This window comes from Pimephales promelas, chromosome 6, assembly GCF_988280905.1.
Source record: "Pimephales promelas chromosome 6, fPimPro1.hap1.1, whole genome shotgun sequence".
NCBI lineage: Eukaryota > Metazoa > Chordata > Actinopteri > Cypriniformes > Leuciscidae > Pimephales > Pimephales promelas.
Window position 1 is genome coordinate 40,276,538 of NC_142774.1, and position 22,069 is coordinate 40,298,606.

The 22,069-nt window shown below is 39.6% G+C and overlaps 2 protein-coding genes across 2 annotated transcripts in view; one reads left to right on the top strand and one right to left on the bottom strand.

Annotated features, from left to right (window-relative positions):
- Window positions 1-22,069, bottom strand: part of gpc6a (glypican 6a) — a 421,465-nt gene that overhangs the window by 284,304 nt on the left and 115,092 nt on the right. The window lies entirely within an intron of this gene.
- On the top strand, window positions 11,755-21,749 carry LOC120460496 (piggyBac transposable element-derived protein 4). The gene is made up of 4 exons (XM_039648286.2): window positions 11,755-12,219; window positions 12,498-12,767; window positions 13,800-14,099; window positions 15,657-21,749. The coding sequence occupies exons 1-4, from the start codon at window positions 12,080-12,082 to the stop codon at window positions 17,428-17,430; spliced, it is 2,484 nt and encodes an 827-aa protein (XP_039504220.2). The 5' UTR covers window positions 11,755-12,079; the 3' UTR covers window positions 17,431-21,749.

The window sequence follows — 22,069 nt, forward strand, 5'->3', positions numbered from 1 at the left end:
GGATTACTTTAAAGATGTCTTTACTACCTTTCTGGGGCTTGAAAGTGGTGGCTGCGTAGACTGTTAATGGAGGAACAGAAATATAATTTCATAAAAAAAGATCTTTATTTAAGTCATGAAGATGAATGAAAGTCTTTCTCGTTTGGAACGACATAATTAATGAATTAATTTTAATTTGTGGGTGAACTAACCCTTTAAGAGGTAAACAGGTTGTTAATGCTGGCATATAAAAGATGAAACAATGTATGGCATGTTGACCCTCTTTGAGTATTTAGCAATTAATCCAGCATAAGCTCGAATATTAGGACCATCTGTGTCCAAATCAAACCAATATAAAAAGTTCAGCTTACGAAAATGTGTTTTGGCACGCCATATGCCTGTTCATTTTCATCTACTCTCCTACTCCTACTAAATTCATGCTGACTGAAATGCCTAAAAGCACATAATAAATTCATACCGTAGCCAAGATGTTATGTGAGGGATAAAGTGTTTGGCGCACACTTAAAGTCAACATAAAATTAACTGTTTACTTTCTTAATACACGCACGCTCCTAAAATTATTGGCAATTATGTCATTCAAAATATGCAATATGCAACTCTAAAATGTCATTGTTCAGCCCTTCTCCTCCAACCACATCTCATGTAGAGACACTTTTCATCATCCAATCAAACACACACCCACATTGAATTTCATAGACAGTGAGTTTGTCATTGTATTAAATATAAATCATAACTCAAGTGAAAATAAAGTCAAATGTTTTTGTACAAATGAAAAGCTCTAATCTGAACCATTGCAATATATTCACACGTACACACACATTAAATGCTGATTTTACTCAAACCAGCCCCCCTCTTTCTCTGCGCCGCTGGGCTCTTCTACAGTACAGACATCCCACTAATATTTCATAATGTTCTCGATGAACAAAAAGTCTCTGAGAGCCGCATAGGGCTGGGAAACACGGAGCAACGTCCTAAAGTGTTAGATGATGAAAAGCCTCCAACATGTGGAAACATTCATCATAATGTTGAGCTTAATGATTCCTCTAAAGCTTCTAACAATGAGAAACAGCACAAAAGAGCCGAGAGAAATACATCACAAACTGGCCATTTACATGGGATCGTCCTGACAAAACCATCTCCAGGGGGAAACTTACACCATTTAGTTCCTGGGTTAGACTCAAGACTATAGGCTGAATCCCAGTAGAAGTGCAGAAAGCAAAACACTTGCACTTTCGGTAACACTTTATTTCGATGGTCCACTTTAGATATTCTACTAACTATAAGTAACTTTTTAACTACATGTCAACTAATTGTCATTATAGTATTAGTAGACTGCCAGCTTCATATCTGCTAACACTTTATTTTGTTGGTCCCCCAACAGACATTCAACGGACTATAAGTAACTTGTCGACTACAAGTAAACTTATTCTTCTTACCCAATGCCTAACCCCTAACCATAACCTAACAGTCTACTGACAGTCTACTACAATATACTAATACTCTAATGAGAGTTACTTGACATGTAGTTGAAAAGTTACTTATAATTAGTAGAACTAAGGTGACTATCGAAATAAAGTGTAACCGCACTTTCTATGGTGAAGTATGTATAGGCCTGCTTTTATTAAAGGGATACTTCAGGATTTAGCATTAAGCTTTGCATTAGTAGAAAACCGGTAGTATTTTCAAATTACCGTGCTACCATGCTACCGTGCAAGTGCATTCTGGGAGTTGTTGTCTTTCATAAACATAGGCCAAAAATAGATTTTCTGGCTTTTCTCAGTCTAGAAAGGTCCAAATTCAAAAGTAACTTCACATTTCTTCTACATAAATGACCCATTTTAAATACACATTCATATGGATGGATGGATGGATGGGTGGATGGATGCATGGATGCATGAATGGAAGGATGGATGGATGGATGGATGGATGGATGGAAGGATGGATGGAAGAATGGATGGATGGATGGATGGATGGATGCATGGATGGAAGGATGGATGGATGGATGAATGGATGCATGGATGGATGGATGGATGGATGCATGGATGGAAGAATGGATGGGTGGATGGATGCATGGATGGAAGGATGGATGGATGGATGAATGGATGGATGGATGGATGGATGGATGGATGGATGGATGCATGGATGGAAGGATGGATGGGTGGATGAATGGATGGATGGATGGATGCATGGATGGAAGGATGGATGGGTGGGTGGGTGGATGGATGAATGGATGGATGGAAGGATGGATGGATGGAAGGATGGGTGGGTGGGTGGGTGGGTGGGTGGGTGGAAGGATGGATGGATGCATGGATGCATGTATGGATGCATGGATGGATGGATGGATGGATGCATGGATGGAAGAATGGATGGATGGATGGATGGATGGGTGGATGGATGGATGCATGGATGGAAGGATGGATGGGTGGGTGGGTGGGTGGGTGGATGGATGGATGGATGGGTGGGTGGGTGGATGGATGGATGGATGGATGGATGGATGCATGGATGGATGGATGGATGGATGGATGGATGGATGGATGGATGGATGAATGGATGCATGGATGCATGGATGGATGGATGGATGCATGGATGGAAGAATGGATGGATGGATGGATGGATGGATGGATGGATGGGTGGGTGGGTGGATGGGTGGATGGATGGATGGAAGGATGGATGGGTGGGTGGGTGGGTGGGTGGGTGGATGGATGGAAGGATGGATGGATGGATGGATGGATGCATGGATGGATGGATGGATGGATGGATGGATGGATGGATGGATGGATGGATGGATGGATGGATGGATGGATGGGTGGGTGGGTGGATGGGTGGATGGGTGGATGGGTGGATGGATGGATGCATGGATGCATGGATGGAAGGATGGATGGATGGATGGATGGATGGATTGCTGGATGGATAGATGGATGCATGGATGGATGGATGGATGAGTGGGTGGATGGGTGGATGCATGGATGGATGGATTGATGGATGGATGGATGGATGGATGGATGGGTGGATGGATGGATGGATGGGTGAATGGATGGATGCATGGATGCATGGATGGATGGATGGATGGATGGATAGACAGACCATTACTACCATTATGTGGGAGAAAAATCCCCCAAAACAGTAACTGAGCACTCATGGCAGCAAGCAGATTGCATACTTCCAGGATGTCGTACGGCATTGCCATCTCCACCTGCCATCGAGAGCGTGTATTATAGACCCGTTTCACAATGCTCTGATACTCTAATGTTTCTCCACACTGTTCGTCTCAGCGGGTAGGCAAGAATCAAGGCGTGACAACGGATCACTGTTGTCAGCGTAGGATGCAATGCATCTGATGATAATTACACCTTGTCACTTCTGCAATAAATGTCACAGCTGCACAAGTGTCTTTTGTTTGCTGAGATCTCCTCGTGTAGCATACGGTATCACATACAGAGGAGCCCAAAGTGCACTGATCACTGATCTCATTCATTACAGTCAACAGCTATTGCGTATTTTTTAACTCAGTAATGTGTTACGATGTCTCAAATCATGTACCTGTGTATTATTTTAGTGTGAGTGGACATCATTTAAAATAAATTAGCGATTGGTATTATTCATTTCCGTTAGGGGTAAAACTCAATGAGGAAAAATGAGTTTGGCGCATAAGAAAAGGAGGAAAGACTCTTATCAGGTTGTTGATGTGCTGGTTTGGTTGGTGTGTGAGAAAGCAGAGAGATGTGGAGTCATGAGTTGATATGAGGCTCTCAAACCCTCCAGAAGAAAAACACTCATATATTAGAGTGCTCGACCATGATGCCAGCAGCAGCTTTACAGAAAGGGACAATTATTTTATGTTTGTTGTGCTTTTCATGCGGATATATGCGTCATCAAGGCCACAGATGCACAATCACCCCTTTAGCACTGTGCTGTTAAAACAATCCGAGGGTTTTTCTGATAATTACATTATCAATGAGCCCAAGACATCATATAACTGACGTCTTGGGACGTCTTTTGACCATACATCAACATCCGCCTTTTTAGGGTACCCTTAAACGTCGGTTAGATGACGTTATCGGATCCTAACCCTACCCTAGACCTAAACCTACCCCTAAACCTAACCGACGTTAAAGGTAAAGCGTCAGTTGTATGACGGCCCGGGATCGACGTTTAAGGGTACCCTAAAAAGGCGGATGTTGACGTATGGTCAAAAGACGTCAGTTATATGACGACTTGGGATGAGACTGTGTTAGCTTTTACATTGCTCGTCAAAATAAGTTATATATACAGGCAGTTTAATGTAATTTAAGTTGCAATCACTTAAACATCCAAGTTGATTGTACTTTAAATGTAAGGCAGCAACTTGTTTTGCAGTGTTGTTCTTTGACGTATAGAAATCTTCTCTGGTTCATGTCCTCTATTTTAAATTGGAGAGCTGCGTTATAGTAGAAATGGAAGTGTAACTATTATTTAAAGTGCAAAGATGCTGAACAAAGGCCACAATTTTTTGCATCACATTTAAAAAAGAAAATAAAGAAAGAAGGAAATTAATACACCATCGTTTATAAGTCTTCTGCTCACCAAGGCTTCATTTATTTCAACACAGTTACAGTAAAAACAACATATATATATATATATAACTGTTTTCCAATGCCATTTATTTTAAAATGTAATTTACTTGTGTGATGCAAAGCTGTATTTTCAGCATCATTACTCCAGTTTTCAGTGATCTTTCAGAAATCATGCTGATTTGCCGCCCAAGAAACAATGTCGTGCTTTTTCATACTTTTTTTTTCAGGATTAATCGAACGTTAAAATGAACAGTATTTACTTGAAATTGAAATTTCTTGACGTCTTTGTGTCACGTTTGATCGATTTAAGCCATCTTCTGAATAAAAGTATTAATCTTCCTGATCCCAAACTATGATGTTGTCCTATGATGGTTTCAGAGGTTCAGTGTTATTGATCAGTGGCGCATCCGAAGAAAAAGACTTTCACTGTGGAGAACCTCTGTTACCATGGTGACAGAAGATCACTATAATTTATGAATTGATTGTTTTAGCATGGATGCCACGTGAAAAGCCGGACAAACAAAACTGAATTACTGAAGGAATAATGGTGAAAAGTGGACAGATTTGATTAAATCTGAGCAGTGGGGCACAGCAAGTTGGCCAAAAGTGTAAGCTTTGCATGAAACCAGCTCTGATTCCTCAATAACAACACTAAACCAATAACTCTGATCTTTAAATCAAGCGTTTAGAGCGTACAACGAAAGCCGTATGGCACACCGCTTCCAACTACATTGCAAATTATTCCAGAGAATAAACTAAATATATCCTAATTGTTGAAGTAAACAACAGAGGTTGCTTTATGACGAGCGCAATTATGAATAATGACAGAAATTTAAACATGCTCTGTGATCCGAGGCGGCCCCTGGAACATACTCAGAGTCATTATAGCCATATTAAATGAATATTAAAACCATAATCGGTGTGCCTCATGCACGTCTAAGAAAAGTGTGCTCCTCATGCTAATGCGAGTGTGTTTCTCGGTCAAAATGCCTGCGTTGGCGAGGTTTATCGTAGTGGATGTTAACAGGCGGGGCAGAAATTGGATTTGTGTCAAAATATCGGATTTGTGCTGTGTAAATGCTGGCTAATGGACCTTCTGCTCACCATTAGGTCATTAATATTAATCAAACAAAAATATTGACATGAAACACAGAAAGATGATTACTAGTCGAATTCCAAAAGCACTGAATCAATACTATATTGAATCATCACAAATCTGTTAATATAACATTTGATTATTTATTGCTATTCGCCAAGCCTTTAATTGATATCATTGTTTTTCTCTAGTAAAATAAACAATAATAATTACTAGAAGATTATTTGCAGCAATATTTTAACTACAGTAGATATATCACTGTACTTCCCCTGTTGATTAATCATACATTATGACAATTGTTTTACAAGTTTTCTAAAATGTTGTTTAAGTATGCAAATGAGGCATTATCTGATTAAATATGCACTCATTTGCATACATTTCCAGAACAGAAATCTAAACAGTGGATAATTCCTTGTTGACATATTGCCTGTACGGTTTTACAGAGGGGATCTCTTTTTATCACTTACTACTAGTGTCAACAACTTGATGATATAAAAATCTCCTTATTTTTAGGAATGAAATGTTATATTAATCAGGCGAAGGATACAAGATGATCAAATCTGGTAAAAACCTTCAAAATATCGATGAGAAGTATAGCTGCTGAAGTTGAGATGTCTGACTGAAAAATACTTTGTTATAGTAATTGAAATCCACATTTGCAATAGAATTAACACGTAAATGTGTCTCTTCTCTAATGACGGGGGCGGAGCAACCTGTCACTCACATGAGATCCACCAATAGCAAACCACAACCATCCAATCAATTCCCCATCAACAAAATCAAGCCCCGCCCACATGTGTTCTTGCTCTAGAAGTCGTTTCGTTCAGATATACGTCACACTAGAGAAGGATAGTCTATCGCATCTTACGTTTCATGATGACATTAAGGTAACATGACACATTTAAAAAAAGAAATTGCTAACGTTTAAATTAATGTTCAACTTTTAAAGTAAACGGGTGTGCTAAAGCATGAAATAGGGCTTGGGTGCTGTGACTTCATTACTTGGCATGGCGGCCATTTTGACAGCTTCGCGAATGTAAACATACAGCAAGTTGAACGAGGAGAAGCAGGAGAGTTAAGAGAAGGAAAATAAAAAAAAAGATGTTAAAATCCCTAAAAGTATCTGGAATTTACCAGGATACGTTAAATTGGGAAACCGGGGACCGGTATGTGGACAAAATCAGCACTTTTAACGGTTTGGATTCATATGAAATTTCCAACAAAGTGTCGGCAAACAGTGGAAACCAGGGATGTCAATCTTCCTCTATAATACTATTCGAATTCCATCCCTTATTTTATTTAATATTCAAATAATATTTGAATATTAAATGCTCAAATTCATCCTATTATTAATATTTACGACATTACACAGGCTTATGGATGGCCAATGCCACTATAGCATCCGGTTGTTGTTACACGTTCTGTCCACTAGGGGGACATCTAATAAACGTTTTATTCTCGCTGAATATGGTAGAAGCGCTTCGGCTAATATCTCCGTGAAAACACCCCCAAAAATTCTGAAACTTATATCGCTTTTTTCAGTTCGACTAGACGGTTCAAGCTCGGTGCTCGACGAATCCCTTGAGATATTTGCGTTTTTCGCTTCACAGGTGCTTTTTACATCCATTTTTGACAGTAATGTTGATGATACAGCGTGGATAACGTGCACACTTGTGTTACGATTCAAAAACTTTATTGTTCATCAGACGAAACAAAAGCATTTCATTTTCACATGCGTTTAAGCCAAGGCAGCGAGAAAGACAAGATTGCATATAACATTTTTATATATACATACATAAAAAAGCAATATTCCAATAGTAACTTCAGCATTCGAATAGTATTGATTTTTTTAATATTCGAATTATATTCGAATTTCGGAATTCGTTCCAACAGCCCTAGTGGGAACACAGTAATCTGGACAAAGGTGACTTTAAGATGTGCTCCAAATAGCTGCTATTTTAGTATTTCACATAGATCCAAACTGTTAAAAGTGCCGTTTTTGTCCAAATAACGGTCACTGGCTTCCCTATTTAACATATCCCTGTAAATTACACATCCTTTTAGGGATTTTAACAATTTTTTTATTTTCTTTCTCCCAACTCTTCTGCTTCTCCTCGTTCGACTTTCAGTACGTTTACATTCGCGAAGCTGTCAACATGGCCGCCACGCCCCAGAATGTAACGCGGCGCCCAAGCCCTATTCGGCTAGTATTGGAATTTAAAGTTGAAGACTCACCGATCCCACAAAATCTCAAAACCATCAATATGAGCACAAACAAAATGCCCAGAATCTCTTCACAGAAGCTAGCTAAGATCATTTCAGCCGTGATTGACAGGAGCATTGTGTGAGGTATCGTGATCCCGTCAAGGGCATTAGAAGAACAACACTGACCCTGTGGAGGAGCCCTGCACTCTCAGCATCTCTCTCTGTTGAAACGAGCCTGTTATCAGCGGCATGGAAGTCATAGCAGGACACTACGTTAGCACTTACATGCTAACACCGAGATGCTAGTGCTGTAGAGATATGGCCATCCATACTAAACAGGGGAGGAAGAAACACACAACTGGTGACCATTCAGCGTTTTAATTCAGAGGTTTATTATTGGCACAGTCAGACCTATGCAATGAAGCTCATGTAAATGATTGCGCAGCGATCCATTCTGCAAACGACCCCGAAAATTTGCATAACCCGTTATTTCTGTGCTTTGTGGTTACATTTTCCCTCCGTCCAGAACTAATCTGTCAGAGGCATAATAAAGTGGGGTTTGTATTCTTTGCATGGACCTTGCGGTTATTGCAAAACTCTATTATTAACGCATGAGGCAAACCTTTACAGTTTTTTAACAGCCTGCTAAAAAGACTTGTATATTACAATAATTCACTATGGAGAGCCAAATTATGGGACACCAACATTTAAAAGTTTGGGGTCAGTACGATTTATTTTTCAGCATTAATGCTTTGAATTCATCAAAAGTGACTATAAAGACATGCATTAATGTCACAAAAGATTTCTATTTCAAATAAAAGCTGTTTGTTTGTTTGATTGTTTGGTTTACTTTCTGTTCATCAAATAATGAAAACAAGTATGAAGGTTTCCACAATTGCATCATTTAAGCATCAAATCGGCGTATTAAAATGATTTCTGAAAGATCACATGACACTGAAGACAGAGTAATGATGCTGAAAATTCAGCTTTGATCACAGGGTTTAAATTCATTTTTATAATATAAATATATCAGCTATTTTAAACTGTAATAATATTTTATAATATTACCGTTTTTACTGCATTTTTTGGTCAAATAAATGCAGTTTTGGTGTTTTTTTTTTTTTTTTTAAATACCCCAAACTTGTGATTAATACAATTATACAAACATAGAAGTTTTGAAAAATTAGGATTGGGGTCTCTTTAACCTGCTGTTAAACAATATCAAACTGGTGTTCGATATTAGCTGGTCTGTTTTACCAGTTTTCGAGTGGAATTGGACACTTGACAGGCTGTGAGAATTCAGCAATCATGCCAGCAAATCGGATTAGACTTAGCTTTAAGCTGTTTAATTTTCTCTCAGTAGCAGAAACTCCAGTAATTTTGAAATATGAATGTACTAAAATGACTCCTATCAGATGTAACATTTCATCATATACTGTAAAGTGAATAATATTTCAATATTACTTCAAAGGATAACACCACACATCTGATGAGAATATCCACTGGCGCTCTGAGAAAGAAACAGAGTTTGTGTTTTTAGCAGCATGTAAACAGCAAGAAAGTGAAGCAACTCACAGCCAAGCCTTAAGGGAACTTGATTAGGCTTTAATGAAATCTCAAGGTTGTATATCTTTTTTTCTTCAAGACTTTAAACATTGTTTAGCAATCAATACGGATCCAATCCATAACCCATAAAAAATATTATGTCATTTTGCAATGTCTTGATTTAGTTTTTGAGCTTTAATGGAGCATGTTCACTCTAAAAATGTATATTTCCCCCTTGTTTAAAGCAAATGTTTAACTATATTTAATAAGGTTTATGTTTTAAACGATGAAAAATGTCATTGGGAAGGCATATCAAAAACAATTGCTTCACCTACAGAAATTAACTCAAGATACACATTGTTTCCTTTGTTTTCCTCCATTAATAATAACCTAAATGTTATCTTAATCATGAATAACTGTACTATGTTTATATATTAAACAATTCAATTAGTTTCATGTGTTTATCAATCTCTTCAAGATGCCGAAATACCAACGTTATCTCATGACCAATTCGTACAAATTCGTACGAGTGATTAAAACGTAATTCGTACAAATTCATGCGATTTGTCTAAACCCGCGTGATGGGGAAGTTTAGGGGCGGGGTCAGGGGAACGAACTCATACGAATTTGGTAACATGTACAAATTAGCAAAAATCGTACAAATTTGTACGATTGGGGTTGCATGAATTTGTACGAATTAGTCATCTCGTAAAACTCGGACGAATTGCCTTGAGATCGGGTTGGAAGTACATATAACCCTCTTTGGGAATCACCACTCTAAACCAACCAGCTGGAAGCAGCCAGCATGAACTCTTGACATCCTGAAAAACCATGAACGAACCCATCACAAGGTAAAAAGCAGCAGACAGTAGCTGGCTTTTGAAACAGAGCAAGACTTGCTAATACTGTCGCAGTCTCTGTGTGACCTTGGAGCTGTTGTCGCATAGCAGGTGTGAATATGAGCTGATATTCGACCACTAACAGACTGGCACATTTACATGACACACCTGACAGAGTAACAACATGACCTGATCTGAATCCTCTTCTACTGATTAACATCTGAACACTTCCCCAAGGATATCATTCTCTCTCTCTCTCTCTCTCTCTCTCTCTCTCAGGACAACAGCCTTCAGCACTACATTAACAAGAAATTAAGCCTCTGCCATTCCTGTTCCAATCAATGGAAACATGTGATCCATGAAAGGAGTTTGATTGATTTATGCCAGGGCACGAGGTGTGGCATTAGCCAGTGGCTCCGTGAGAGCTGAACCACTGGTGAAATGGGTAAATGACTAATATAACATTGATTTTGTGTGTATATAACATTTTTGTATTTTATAAATTGAATTGTACACTGTAAAAAATAATCATAATTTTAACTGTAAAAGACAAAACTGCAAAACTGTTAATTGGTTAACAGCAAGTTTCCGTACTATATATGGTAAACAACTGTGATATCATTTTACTGTTGAACTATGCTGATAACGACGGAATTTGCGACCATAGTAACGATGCTTTCGGGAAACGGAAGACATTCATCCAATGGATGTAATTTGTTCTGACTCTTATTCAGCTTTAATGAGTATAAATAGTGGAAAGTCAACATCTAGGTATGATACCTAATATGAAGTGCTACAAAACCTGTACAGAATATACAGAATAGGAGTAAGAATTAAATTTTTATGGGTTTCAGCACATGTGGGGTAGCTGGTAAAGAGATCTTTAAAACACAATGTAATGGACATTAATGTATCACTGAGTAAAACTAAAGTCAAAGCAATAATAAAATCTGCACTAAACAAAATGTGGCAAAAGAAATGGAAAGGAGACAAATTCTGTCAAATCAGAAGTTTAAATGCGTTATACCGTCAGATTGAGCAATTAGCAAATAGGTAAGTGTACAAATAGGTCAGGCTGTTCGTTTTTTGGAGGAAAAAACGTAAAAGATTAAAGTGTTCCAAGCATTGTTTTATTTCAGTAAAGGTCCCGAAGGCCTGCAAGCAACAGTAGGAGCAAAAAATAACTAAAGCAAAAATAATTGGTAAATAACCATATATTGAAACTGCTGGTGTAGACTAACAAGCAAAAATAATTGGTAACAATAATCATGATTAGATCGTTTTAATACTGAACAATATGCGCGGGTAAAACTGCTATATTGAAACAGCGCATGCGCGGGTAAAACTGTTGTTGTGAAACTGCGCATGCTCGTGGTGAAACTGCTGGGGTGAAACTGTTGCTCTGCGGCTCTGCAGACTAATAATCAAAAATAATTGGTAATAATAATCATAATTAGATCGTTTTAATACTGAACAATATGCGCAGGTAAAACTATTATATTGAAACTGCGCATGCGCGAATAAAGCAGTTGTGGCGAAACTGCGCATGCGCGGGGTGAAACTGCTGGTGTAAAACTGTGGCTCTGCAGACAGACAGATATTATTGGTAAATGCATGCACCTTTTAGCTGGTTTGCTCCTAAAGAAGAAGATCCGTCGTCAACGTTGGTGTGCGTCATTACGCATGAACCAAGCTCTGATGTTGTGGAGAGAGAGAGACGCACGGCAAATACATTTTGAGGAGGGAGAGAGAGAGCGAGAGAGAGAGCGAGAGAGAGAGCGAGAGAGAGACGCATGGCAATGTTGTTGTTTTGAAGGATACACAGAGAAACACGGAGAAAAATGGATTGTCAGGCAAGCATGGACTTAAATGAATCGCTGGACTTTTTTAATGACGTGCAGGATGATGGATTTTCAGGAGAAGAGAGCTTTTTGACCGATGAGGAACTAGATTACCAGGATGGTCTAGACCCCGCTGAAGAGTAAGTGCCATTTATTTATTGCCTGTAAAAGTATAAAAAATAAAAAAGTAATATGATAAAATAGAAATGCGTCTAAATATGTAAAATAAGTTCTGTAAAAGTAGTATTTTGTCTGAGGTTTATTGGGTTTACCTAGAAATACACACAATGGATGTTGTAGTGGGGGGTTGGTCACACCTTTTAGCTGAGGAGACAAAAGAGCATCAAAGTCCCGCCCACAGCCGCTGCCGGAAGTAAAAATTCAACACAATATTTCGCTTTATTTATTTGTTTTACAGTGGTGATAATGAAGAAGACACCAGCCCACCCACCCAAACCAGCCAGGAAAGCTCCCATTCTTCCGCTGAGGAGGACCCTTCCACTCCTGCTGCAGAATCCCAGGAACCGCCAGGAATAGATGACGGACGGATGCAGTCACGGTCGAGGTCAAGATCCAGATCCGGCAGTCCTGAATCCACTAGGTCGAGATCTAAATCACCACAGCCAGCAGCCACAACTTCTTCATGGAAGAGTGAGCATCAGCCAGACATCCCTCCAGAACCCAAAAGGTTCGTCCAAAAAAGAAAGCCAGGACATCAGCTCAACCCCACATCCACATACACACCATTGGACTAGTGTTGCACGATGCACCGATACTTCAAAAGTATCGCGATACTCGGAAATTAAAAACCTCACGATACCTAAATTTATTAGTATCGATACCACTGAGCCACTGCCGCCCCACTATATGATTATAATCAGAGCATGCGCATGTTTGTCAGTGATTTATTAGGTTATTACAGCATTTAAAGAGCACATACCTATGGAAAGGAGGTGCATGTGAAGAAATACTTTCCCTGTAAGAAATATTTTCCTTTTCAGGAAAAGTATCGAAAAAGTATCGAAATCGCGATTCTTGACTTGGTATCGGTATGGAAACAATAAGTTTGGTATCGTGACAAAACTACATTGGACCTTTTTAAACTTTTTGTCAGTGAGTGTGCAGCAACTGTTCGGCCATGACTCTATCGGTTGCCAGGGGCAACGCCTTCAGAACTTCGCAGTATTTGTTTACATTTTAGTTATGCAACGCGCGTGATGTCACGTTCTCGTTCTCAATTGCGGCCACGGATCAAAAAAATAATAAGCGCGATTAAGAAATGGAAAAATATATTGCACAAACTGAAAAAAAAAATAATGCAAAATTATCACGGATCAAAATGTTATAAACATGCATAACTTTAAACACATTAAAAAGTATTTTGCACGTAACTTAAATTTATGTTTTCCGTGTTCTGCGCTTGCTCTTCCAAATGTTGCAGTTCGAGTTTCGTGTAAATTAGGGCGGGCTTAAGCGTCACCATTGGTCCATAGTTTTAGATTGACAGCTCCTCCTCTAACCGCATTTTTTTTTTGTTCAGTTTGTGCAATATTTTTTTTATATTTTTGAATCACGCTTATTATTTTTGAATCCATGGCCGCAATACATTTGGCGGGATTTTGATCCCATAGTACAGTAGCAATCTCAGCCACTGTTATCTTATGTGAGAAATAAAATATAAAAACACTCTAATATTTTGCTTTATTTATTTGTTTTGCAGTGGTGATAATGAAGAAGACACCAGCCCACCCACCCAAACCAGCCAGGAAAGCTCCCATTCATCCGCTGAGGAGGACCCTTCCACTCCTGCTGCAGAATCCCAGGAGCCGCCAGGAATAGATCACGGACAGATGCAGTCACGAAAGAGAGCGCGATCAAGGTCAAGATCCAGATCCGGCAGCTCGAGAGGTCGACAGAGTCCTGAATCCACTAGGTCGAGATCTAGATCACCACAGCCAGCAGCCCCAACTCCTTCATGGAAGAGTGAGCCTCAGCCAGACATCCCTCTAGATCCCAAAAGGTTCGTCCCATCAAGAAAGCAGCAGCGCAGTATTTGTTTACATTTTAGCGGGACGCTGTAGTTTCTTTGGAAGATATGGAGAAGAAAGATAAATTAAAGGGTTTCTATCGGGAGAGACTAAATACCAATGCGAGCCAGCTTTATTTAGAGAAACTGCTTGTCAATAAACTGACAGCAGCAACCGTGAGCAAAGAATGATTTCGAAAGGAACACATTTCAGCACAGTTCGCCTTTTATTTAACACAAATGAACGAAATTAATACTCTGTTATTCAACTAGAGTTGTGTAATTTGTTAAGGCCAATTTATACTTCTGCGTCGAGGGTACGCCGTAATGTGCGTAATGTGTTATGAGCATTTATACTTCTGCGTTCAGGTCTTGTTGCTCTGCAGTACTGCTCCGAAACACTAGTTGGCGGCGGAGAGTTTTAATGTTCCACTGTGTTTAGATTCCTCACGGCTAGGGTACTACAAGCAATAGCGATTGAAAGAGAGTGGATCATGTTGGAGTTGGAGCTTATTGAGGTGGAAAAACAGTTCACTTTAGTGAAATTACTAAAACTGAAAGGCAGAAATGAGAGAAGACGTCGGAGGAGATGGTACGTGTGGAAATCATAGACAGTGATGGAAATGCGTGAGAAGGTACGTGCGGAAATGCGATGCTACCAAGCCGACCAATCACCGATCTTGCGGTCCGCGTCGTCGCGACGTGTAGTTACATTTTTGAGGAGGTGCGCGTCAGGCGAAGGGTACGCGCAATGGGACACGTCTGTGCGTATGCTACGCCGTACCTACTGCGCGCACCCTACGCAGAAGTATAAATTGGCCTTTATAGTTATATCTGTACCGAGAAATGTTTTAAAAAGACAACGTAACTTTTTAACGACGTACGACTCGCATTGACGGGAATGTCCGATATGTCCGCTTAATGTTGCATGGCGGATGCAAATACACGTATGATTTATAGGCCTTGAAACATCAAGCGTGACTGAACTCTCGCACTTTAACGTTAACGTTAAGACCGACTTGGTCCCACTTTATATTAAGTGGCTTTAAGTACTATGTACTTACATACTTAAATAAGTACAATGTATTATTGTGGTCCTGTTGTATTGTAAACACTTTTGCTGCTATTTAGGTATTATACGGGTAAGGTTAGGGACAGGTGTGGTGGTATGGGTCGGTTTAAGGGTAGGTTAAGGTGTGAGGGATGGGTCAACTATGTAATTACAAATGTAATTACATAAATTAATTACAGCTGTAATTACATGCTGGTATTTTTAAAATATAAGTACAATGTAAAACAATGTATGTACACAATAAGTCCATTGTATCAAATTATTAATTTCAATGTAAGTACATAGTACTTAAAGCCACTTAATATAAAGTGGGACCATTTTTTGATCCGTGGCCGCAATACATTTGGGGGGATTTTGATCCCATAGTACAGTAGCAATCTCAGCCATTGTCATTGTCTTATGTGAGAAAAAAAAACAAAAACGCTCATTGATCGCATCTGGTATGATCTAATATTTTGCTTTATTTATTTGTTTTACAGTGGTGATAATGAAGAAGACACCAGCCCACCCACCCAAACCAGCAAGGAAAGCTCCCATTCGTCCGCTGAGGAGGACCCTTCCACTCCTGCTGCAGAATCCCAGGAGCCGCCAGGAATAGATCACGGACGGATGCAGTCACGGTCACGAAAGAGAGCCCGATTAACGTCAAGATCCAGATCCGGCAGTCCTGAATCCACTAGTTCGAGATCTAAATCACCACAGCCAGCAGCCCCAACTCCTTCATGGAAGAGTGAGCTTCAGCCAGACATCCCTCCAGATCCCAAAAGGTTCGTCCCAACAAGAAAGCCAGGGCATCAGCTCAACTCCACATCCACATACACAGCATTGAACCTTTTCAAACTTTTTGTCAGTGAGAGTGCAGCAATCATTATGTGTAATAACACAAACAAAAACGCTGCAAAAAACATCGCAAATGGCAAAAAATATCTCTGGAAAAACCTCACTGTCGAAGAATTTTTCAAATATGTAGGACTGACTTTCTATTTTGCACTGTTGAGACTCTCAAATATCCGAAACTACTGGAGGACAAACACCATTTTCAGCCATCCGTTCCCCCCCTCGGTGATGACACGTGACAGGTATCAGGTCATTTCCTGGAACATCCACATGAGCGACCCCGATGAAGATGTCCAGAACGACCAAAAAAAAGGGACGCCAGCTTATGACCGGCTGTTTCGTCTGAAGCCCCTTTTAAATGACGTCCAACAGGCATGCAGAGCATTTTATCACCCACGGCAGAACCTTTCCGTGGACGAGAGGATGGTGGCAACAAAGGCTCACACTGGCATGACCCAATACATAAAGGCGAAACCAACTAAGTGGGGCTTCAAACTTTTTGTTCTGGCAGACAGCAGCACTGGGTACACTTTAGACTTTGCTGTGTACACTGGGAAGTCTGCGTTTGCTTCTGGTTTAGGACTGGCATACGACTCGGTTATGTCCCTCTTGAACAAATCATCCCTAGGGAGTGGCTACCATTTGTATGTAGACAACTTCTACACAAGTCCAAAGCTATTCATGGATCTCCACAACATGAACTTCGGAGCATGTGGCACCTATAGGGACAACATGCTGGGATCCCCCCGCGCCACTAAAAACGCCATGACAAAAAAGGATCCCAGGGGCACCATCAGGTGGATCCGTGATGGCCCTTTGGTTTTTGTAAAGTGGATGGACGCTCGGGAAGTCTCAATCTGCTCCACGATTCACCCGGCCTTCTCTGGCAACACGGTTGAGAGAAGGGTTAGAAGAACTGATGGAAGCTGGAAGGCCAAATCCATTCCATGCCCAACCCCAATCACTGAATACAACAAGAATATGGGAGGTGTTGATCTCTCTGATCAACTCATCCAATACTACTCCGTTCACCATAAAACTATGAGATGGTACAGGACGTTGTTTTTCCATTTTTTGGACATTGCCGCGACCAACAGTTACTTGCTTCACAAGGAGGTTTGTGCAGAGAAGCAGCAACAGCCCATGACCCACAGGGCTTTTCTTGAGGAGCTGACAGCCCAACTCTGCAGTGTTACAGTTGCTGTTGCCCCCACCCAGCAGCAAAGTAACCATGTACCTGTGCCAATATCAGACCAAACTGAAACCAGCAAGAAGGCCTCCTATGGTAGAAGGCAGTGTGTGAACTGCAAGCAGAAAAGGCAGGCCAAACAGGCCACCCCTTGGAAATGCAAAGCCTGTGACGTGGCCCTATGTGTGATTCCTGATAGGAACTGTTTTGAGGCATGGCACCAGTGAACATAGATCTCCATAATAAAGGCTAGATGTCTCGTCCGCGCTGCTGGCCAATGGAGGTCGACGTCTGCAACTGGCGGCCATCTTGTCACAGGCAGCTCGCTCACTCTTAACATTTTCTGCGTCCCAATTCGCTTACTTATACTACGCCCTAAAAGTATGTACTCTTTTTGTGAGGAAAAAGTACATACTTTTGAGTGTGTAGCAAAAGAGTAGGCAAGCTTTGGGACGTACTATCACGTCATCTTTAACGGACAGCTCTGTCGCGTGCATCCTGTCACCGTAAACTGCCCTGTCAATCATTAGGGTTGGGTATCGTTTGAATTTGAACGATTCTGATTCCGATTCCTTGTTTCGATTCCGGTTCCTAACGATTCTCGATTCTGATTCTTTTAAGATGCAGGGTCAAAAAAGTTTAGCTAACCTTGCTAACCAACGGTCTTTCTGAAGGAAATAATCCTTTCTGAAGGAAATACTCCTTCTGTAAAAATACTCCTTTTGTCACAAATTTTGCATTTTGCCGAGATTTCGTTATTTTTAGAAAAGTGAAGCCACACTTTGGATCGCCGACGTAAGGTACTCATGTTCGACTCGTGTGGTTATGCCAACACTTCCGGTAGACGCTTCTTCGTTAGTGTTGTTCAGCGGTTTCTTCTTCCGCTCGGCGGACTGTGAATATCGAAACTAGGAATCGAAATTTTAACTTTTGAACGATTTCGGGAAAAACTAAAAGTTAGTACCGGTTCCAATCGATACTCGATTCTCGATACCCAACCCTATCAATCATCTTGTCACAGTTAAAATCCTCCATTCTATCTAATTTTATTTCCTACCGTTTCGGAGAGCACGTTCATCTGCCAGTTGTGAGTCTTTCATGCTAGCCTCGTGTTTGCAATTTGAATATAATGATGCATTTAAAACGTAATGGCTAAACGTGTCTTTACAAAAGTTCACAATGCTGCTGCAAATGCAATATAATGTGGACAACCTTGAATAAATTCATTTTCGTCGGGTTAGATACTGATAATTAATCACTCAAAGCTCTTTATGTAAACCTCTCTACACAACCGCGGGGACTCGCGCGTCCTCCGTATCGACTACGTGTCTGTAGTTTTTTTTAACACTTTTTACTCGTGTTTGTAGTTCTAACCGAATCCCCGTCCAACGCGCAATGGTTTGTGGGCAATATCAGCCGTTTGAGTGTGCATCGATCTACACTTCGGATTCTGACCGGAAAAAGTAGACCATCCGGGTATCTTTAAAACACTCATTTCAACATACTACGATTTGGGACGTACTAATTCTATTTTCGAATACTATTTAGGACGGATAGTATGCGAATTGGGACGCAGCGATTGTGTTTTAATGGTGCATGTATACTATTTAAATAACCATAACTTAAATACCCAATTTTCAAACGGTTTGGTTTGTTATAAACACCAGAGATGTAGTTATGACACTGCATATACTTATGAATAATAAGTTTATAAATAAATAATCATCCAGATTATAGCCACATTAATAACGTTTGTAAGAAACCAAACCGTTTGTAAGAGTATTTGTGTTCGTGCTGATCACTCATCTTACATCAGCTTGCCTGTGACAAGATGGCCGCCGGTGATGACGATAGAAACTCCGCCGCCTTTATTGTGGATATCTATGCCAGTGAATATCATGAAGCCAAAAACGCCTGGACTTTTTTTTTTTTTGGAAAAATGTAAATAGGTTTGGTTTTGTACAAGTATCATGTTTATTCCTGTGCTCCAGGACTCCAAAGACACGAATAAACTGTTTTCCAGAGGAAATTTGATTCGCTTTTATTTATTTGTGTGCGATTTCAATAAATATTTGCGCGATTCAATTTCTGTTCTGCTTTATGGTCCCATAACTTATTGTACATTCAGGTGACATCAATGCAACGCAAATATACTGGGAAAAAAAAGAGGTGTGTCATATGTCTGTGCACAACAGGGTTGATGTTTTACAGGCTTTTTAGTAAATAAAACCAGACGGAAAATTAATTGTAAAAATGACCTTGCGTCTTAAAGGTCTTTAAGGTCTTAAATATCTAAATTCAGTTGGCATTTCTGACATCTATGTTTATATAGAGATATTTATGCTGCTAGTCCACCAGATCCGAACCTTTATGATGAAGATAAAACCTACAAAACTCCAAAGTCAGCATAAAGGGTTTTGACTAAATAATTGGTTGTGACAATAGCTTGTGACAGGTGATCAAACCTCAGGCTGCGAGAGAAGACAGTGTGCAGGCCTGAGAAATACAGATGAGTAGAAATGGTACTTTTGTTGAATATAAAGGCTTTAGAAGAGCTGAAGTGTCCTGAATGAGTTTATTGAAAGTCATGCGTTTTGTCCGAATGGGATCCAACCTTTAATTACACCTTTGTACTCCTGCTGAGCCATGATGGCCTCCGTAATGAAACAAGGACCTCTATTGTGAGCCGCGCACACTCATGCTGTCACACGTCTGTTTCTGTGCCCGTGCTCACCTGGACTAGAAGAGGTTGTAGGTTAAAGTTTGTTTTCTTTTTCAATCTTCTAGGAAACAGGTTTGAGCCTTTTACAACCCCAGAATCCCCTTATAAAGCTATTTGAAATTCTTTAACACTGCATAATCTTCCAAACTAAATAAATGTATTGTAAAATATCTAAATGTCCTGAGAAAAAGTCTGAAATATATAAAATATTGCCTCCTGCAGGTCTTTCAGTAAATATTTCATCAGCTCGCTGTTGGGGAGTAATCTGGATCCACAGGTGTTTCGCAAGTGAAAAGTTTAGCTAAGTTAAAATCGATAGTCCTTGAGTGCTAATGCATTTCTTGGCTTGTGAGGGCAGTTGTTCATCATGCTGTTTAACTACTGTGAGTAATAGACTGCAGCATGAGCAATCAAAAAATTGCAATGTTTTATTTTTGGAGAACACATGAAAATATTTTGGACTGGGCAGTTGAACTCCAAAAATGCTCCATAATTGTAGTTCATATGACTCATGCGTTATATTCATAGACTTGAAAGCTTTAAAATCACTGTTATTTACTGAAAATCTTGCCCTATACAGGAGTCAGGAGTACAGGAGTAATGGGACATGCAAAAAACAATGACATCAAAGTTATCACATGGCTTGGAACATTTGTGTTTGGAGCGAGTAAATAATGATCTTGATTTTTTTGTTGGTTTTTTTCTAAATCTCAATGTTTTAGGTTAAAACATACATAAACTACAAGTACAGACGAGTTTTAAATGTGTTTTTAGAATGAAAAAATTAAAGTATGTGCTTTGATGAAAGGAAAAAAACCCTTTCATCCACTTTTCTACAGACAAATCCAGAGATATCACTGTTATCTTACCCACTCAAGAGATAATTATAACATGTCTGTCCATTTAAGTGCTCACGGAGACATGGTTAGACAGGGCTTTTGTCATTCAGGGATTCATTTGCTCTGGAGATTCTTCTCAACTCAACAGCAGTTACTAAGCAGGACCGAAACCTACGAACCGGTCAATTATATATGAGTACATTTCATCCTTCATGTGCTGTAGACACTTCAAGGTTGAGCAAAATAAAGACCCAAGCAAAATCTCTTAAAATCAATTAATGCACATTAAATGATTCATTAGAGGTTTGATATCTACCGTTTATAAAAAGAAAAGCAAAGCGATAATTTAATCGAGAGGTTTCAAATATGTATTCTGAGTTTCAGGGAGTAGAACTTTCTCATTTTGATCCATAATAGATAAATGATCTCTGTCAAGTTTAGATGATAGTCACTGAGGTCATGAAATTGGCTCTTGCATTGAAACCTTAAATGCTTTAATATTACAGTGATTCTCACAAAGATAATCACCAAATGTCCATATATAGCCTACATATTCCATTCACACACACACACCGCATAAATTTCTTCATAAGATCAGCCTATGTAATATAATAAATAAATACATCATTTCATATGCAGTTATCATCAGCATTAAAGACTTTTAAATCATTTTAGCTCAACTCACTTTCAGACAGCATCGAGTGCTTGAAATAACTTCTGTTCGTGATCCGATGTCAATTCAGATCATCGCAAGGCAAAATATATATAGGCCTATATATTATATGCAATGCAAAAGACACGAATCATTAATAAACATAGCACGACCGCTTGAAGAAATCAGCTCATATTTAGCTCAGAGTATGTTAAAAAAATAATAATAATAAAGCAACTCCAGTTTTTCGGGAGCTTCATCTGTTTCTCTGACTGAAAATATAACTGGGACTTTGACCGAGTGCAAAGCTCCCCAGGTCGTTTTTTTTTTTTTTGGTGGAAATTTTGTAGAAATGATCATTCTTTCTGATTCTGAATGTAATGTAAAGATACAGTCCTGTGACTACAAATAAACAGAAACAGTGACTGAATATGTACATATGTTCTCCTTCTTTTGTGAAATAAGTAGGCCTAAGTGTTAATGCCCGACGAGGTATCCATTGTAATGAAGACGGCGAGGCGTGAACCGTCGGACATGCAGCAGAGGCCATTTATACCTAGACAACCTCGAAGGGCATTAACCCCCTTACCCCCCATACTTTCCAAATAACACATTTTTAAAACATTCGTTTATATTTGAATTAGTTTTACAAT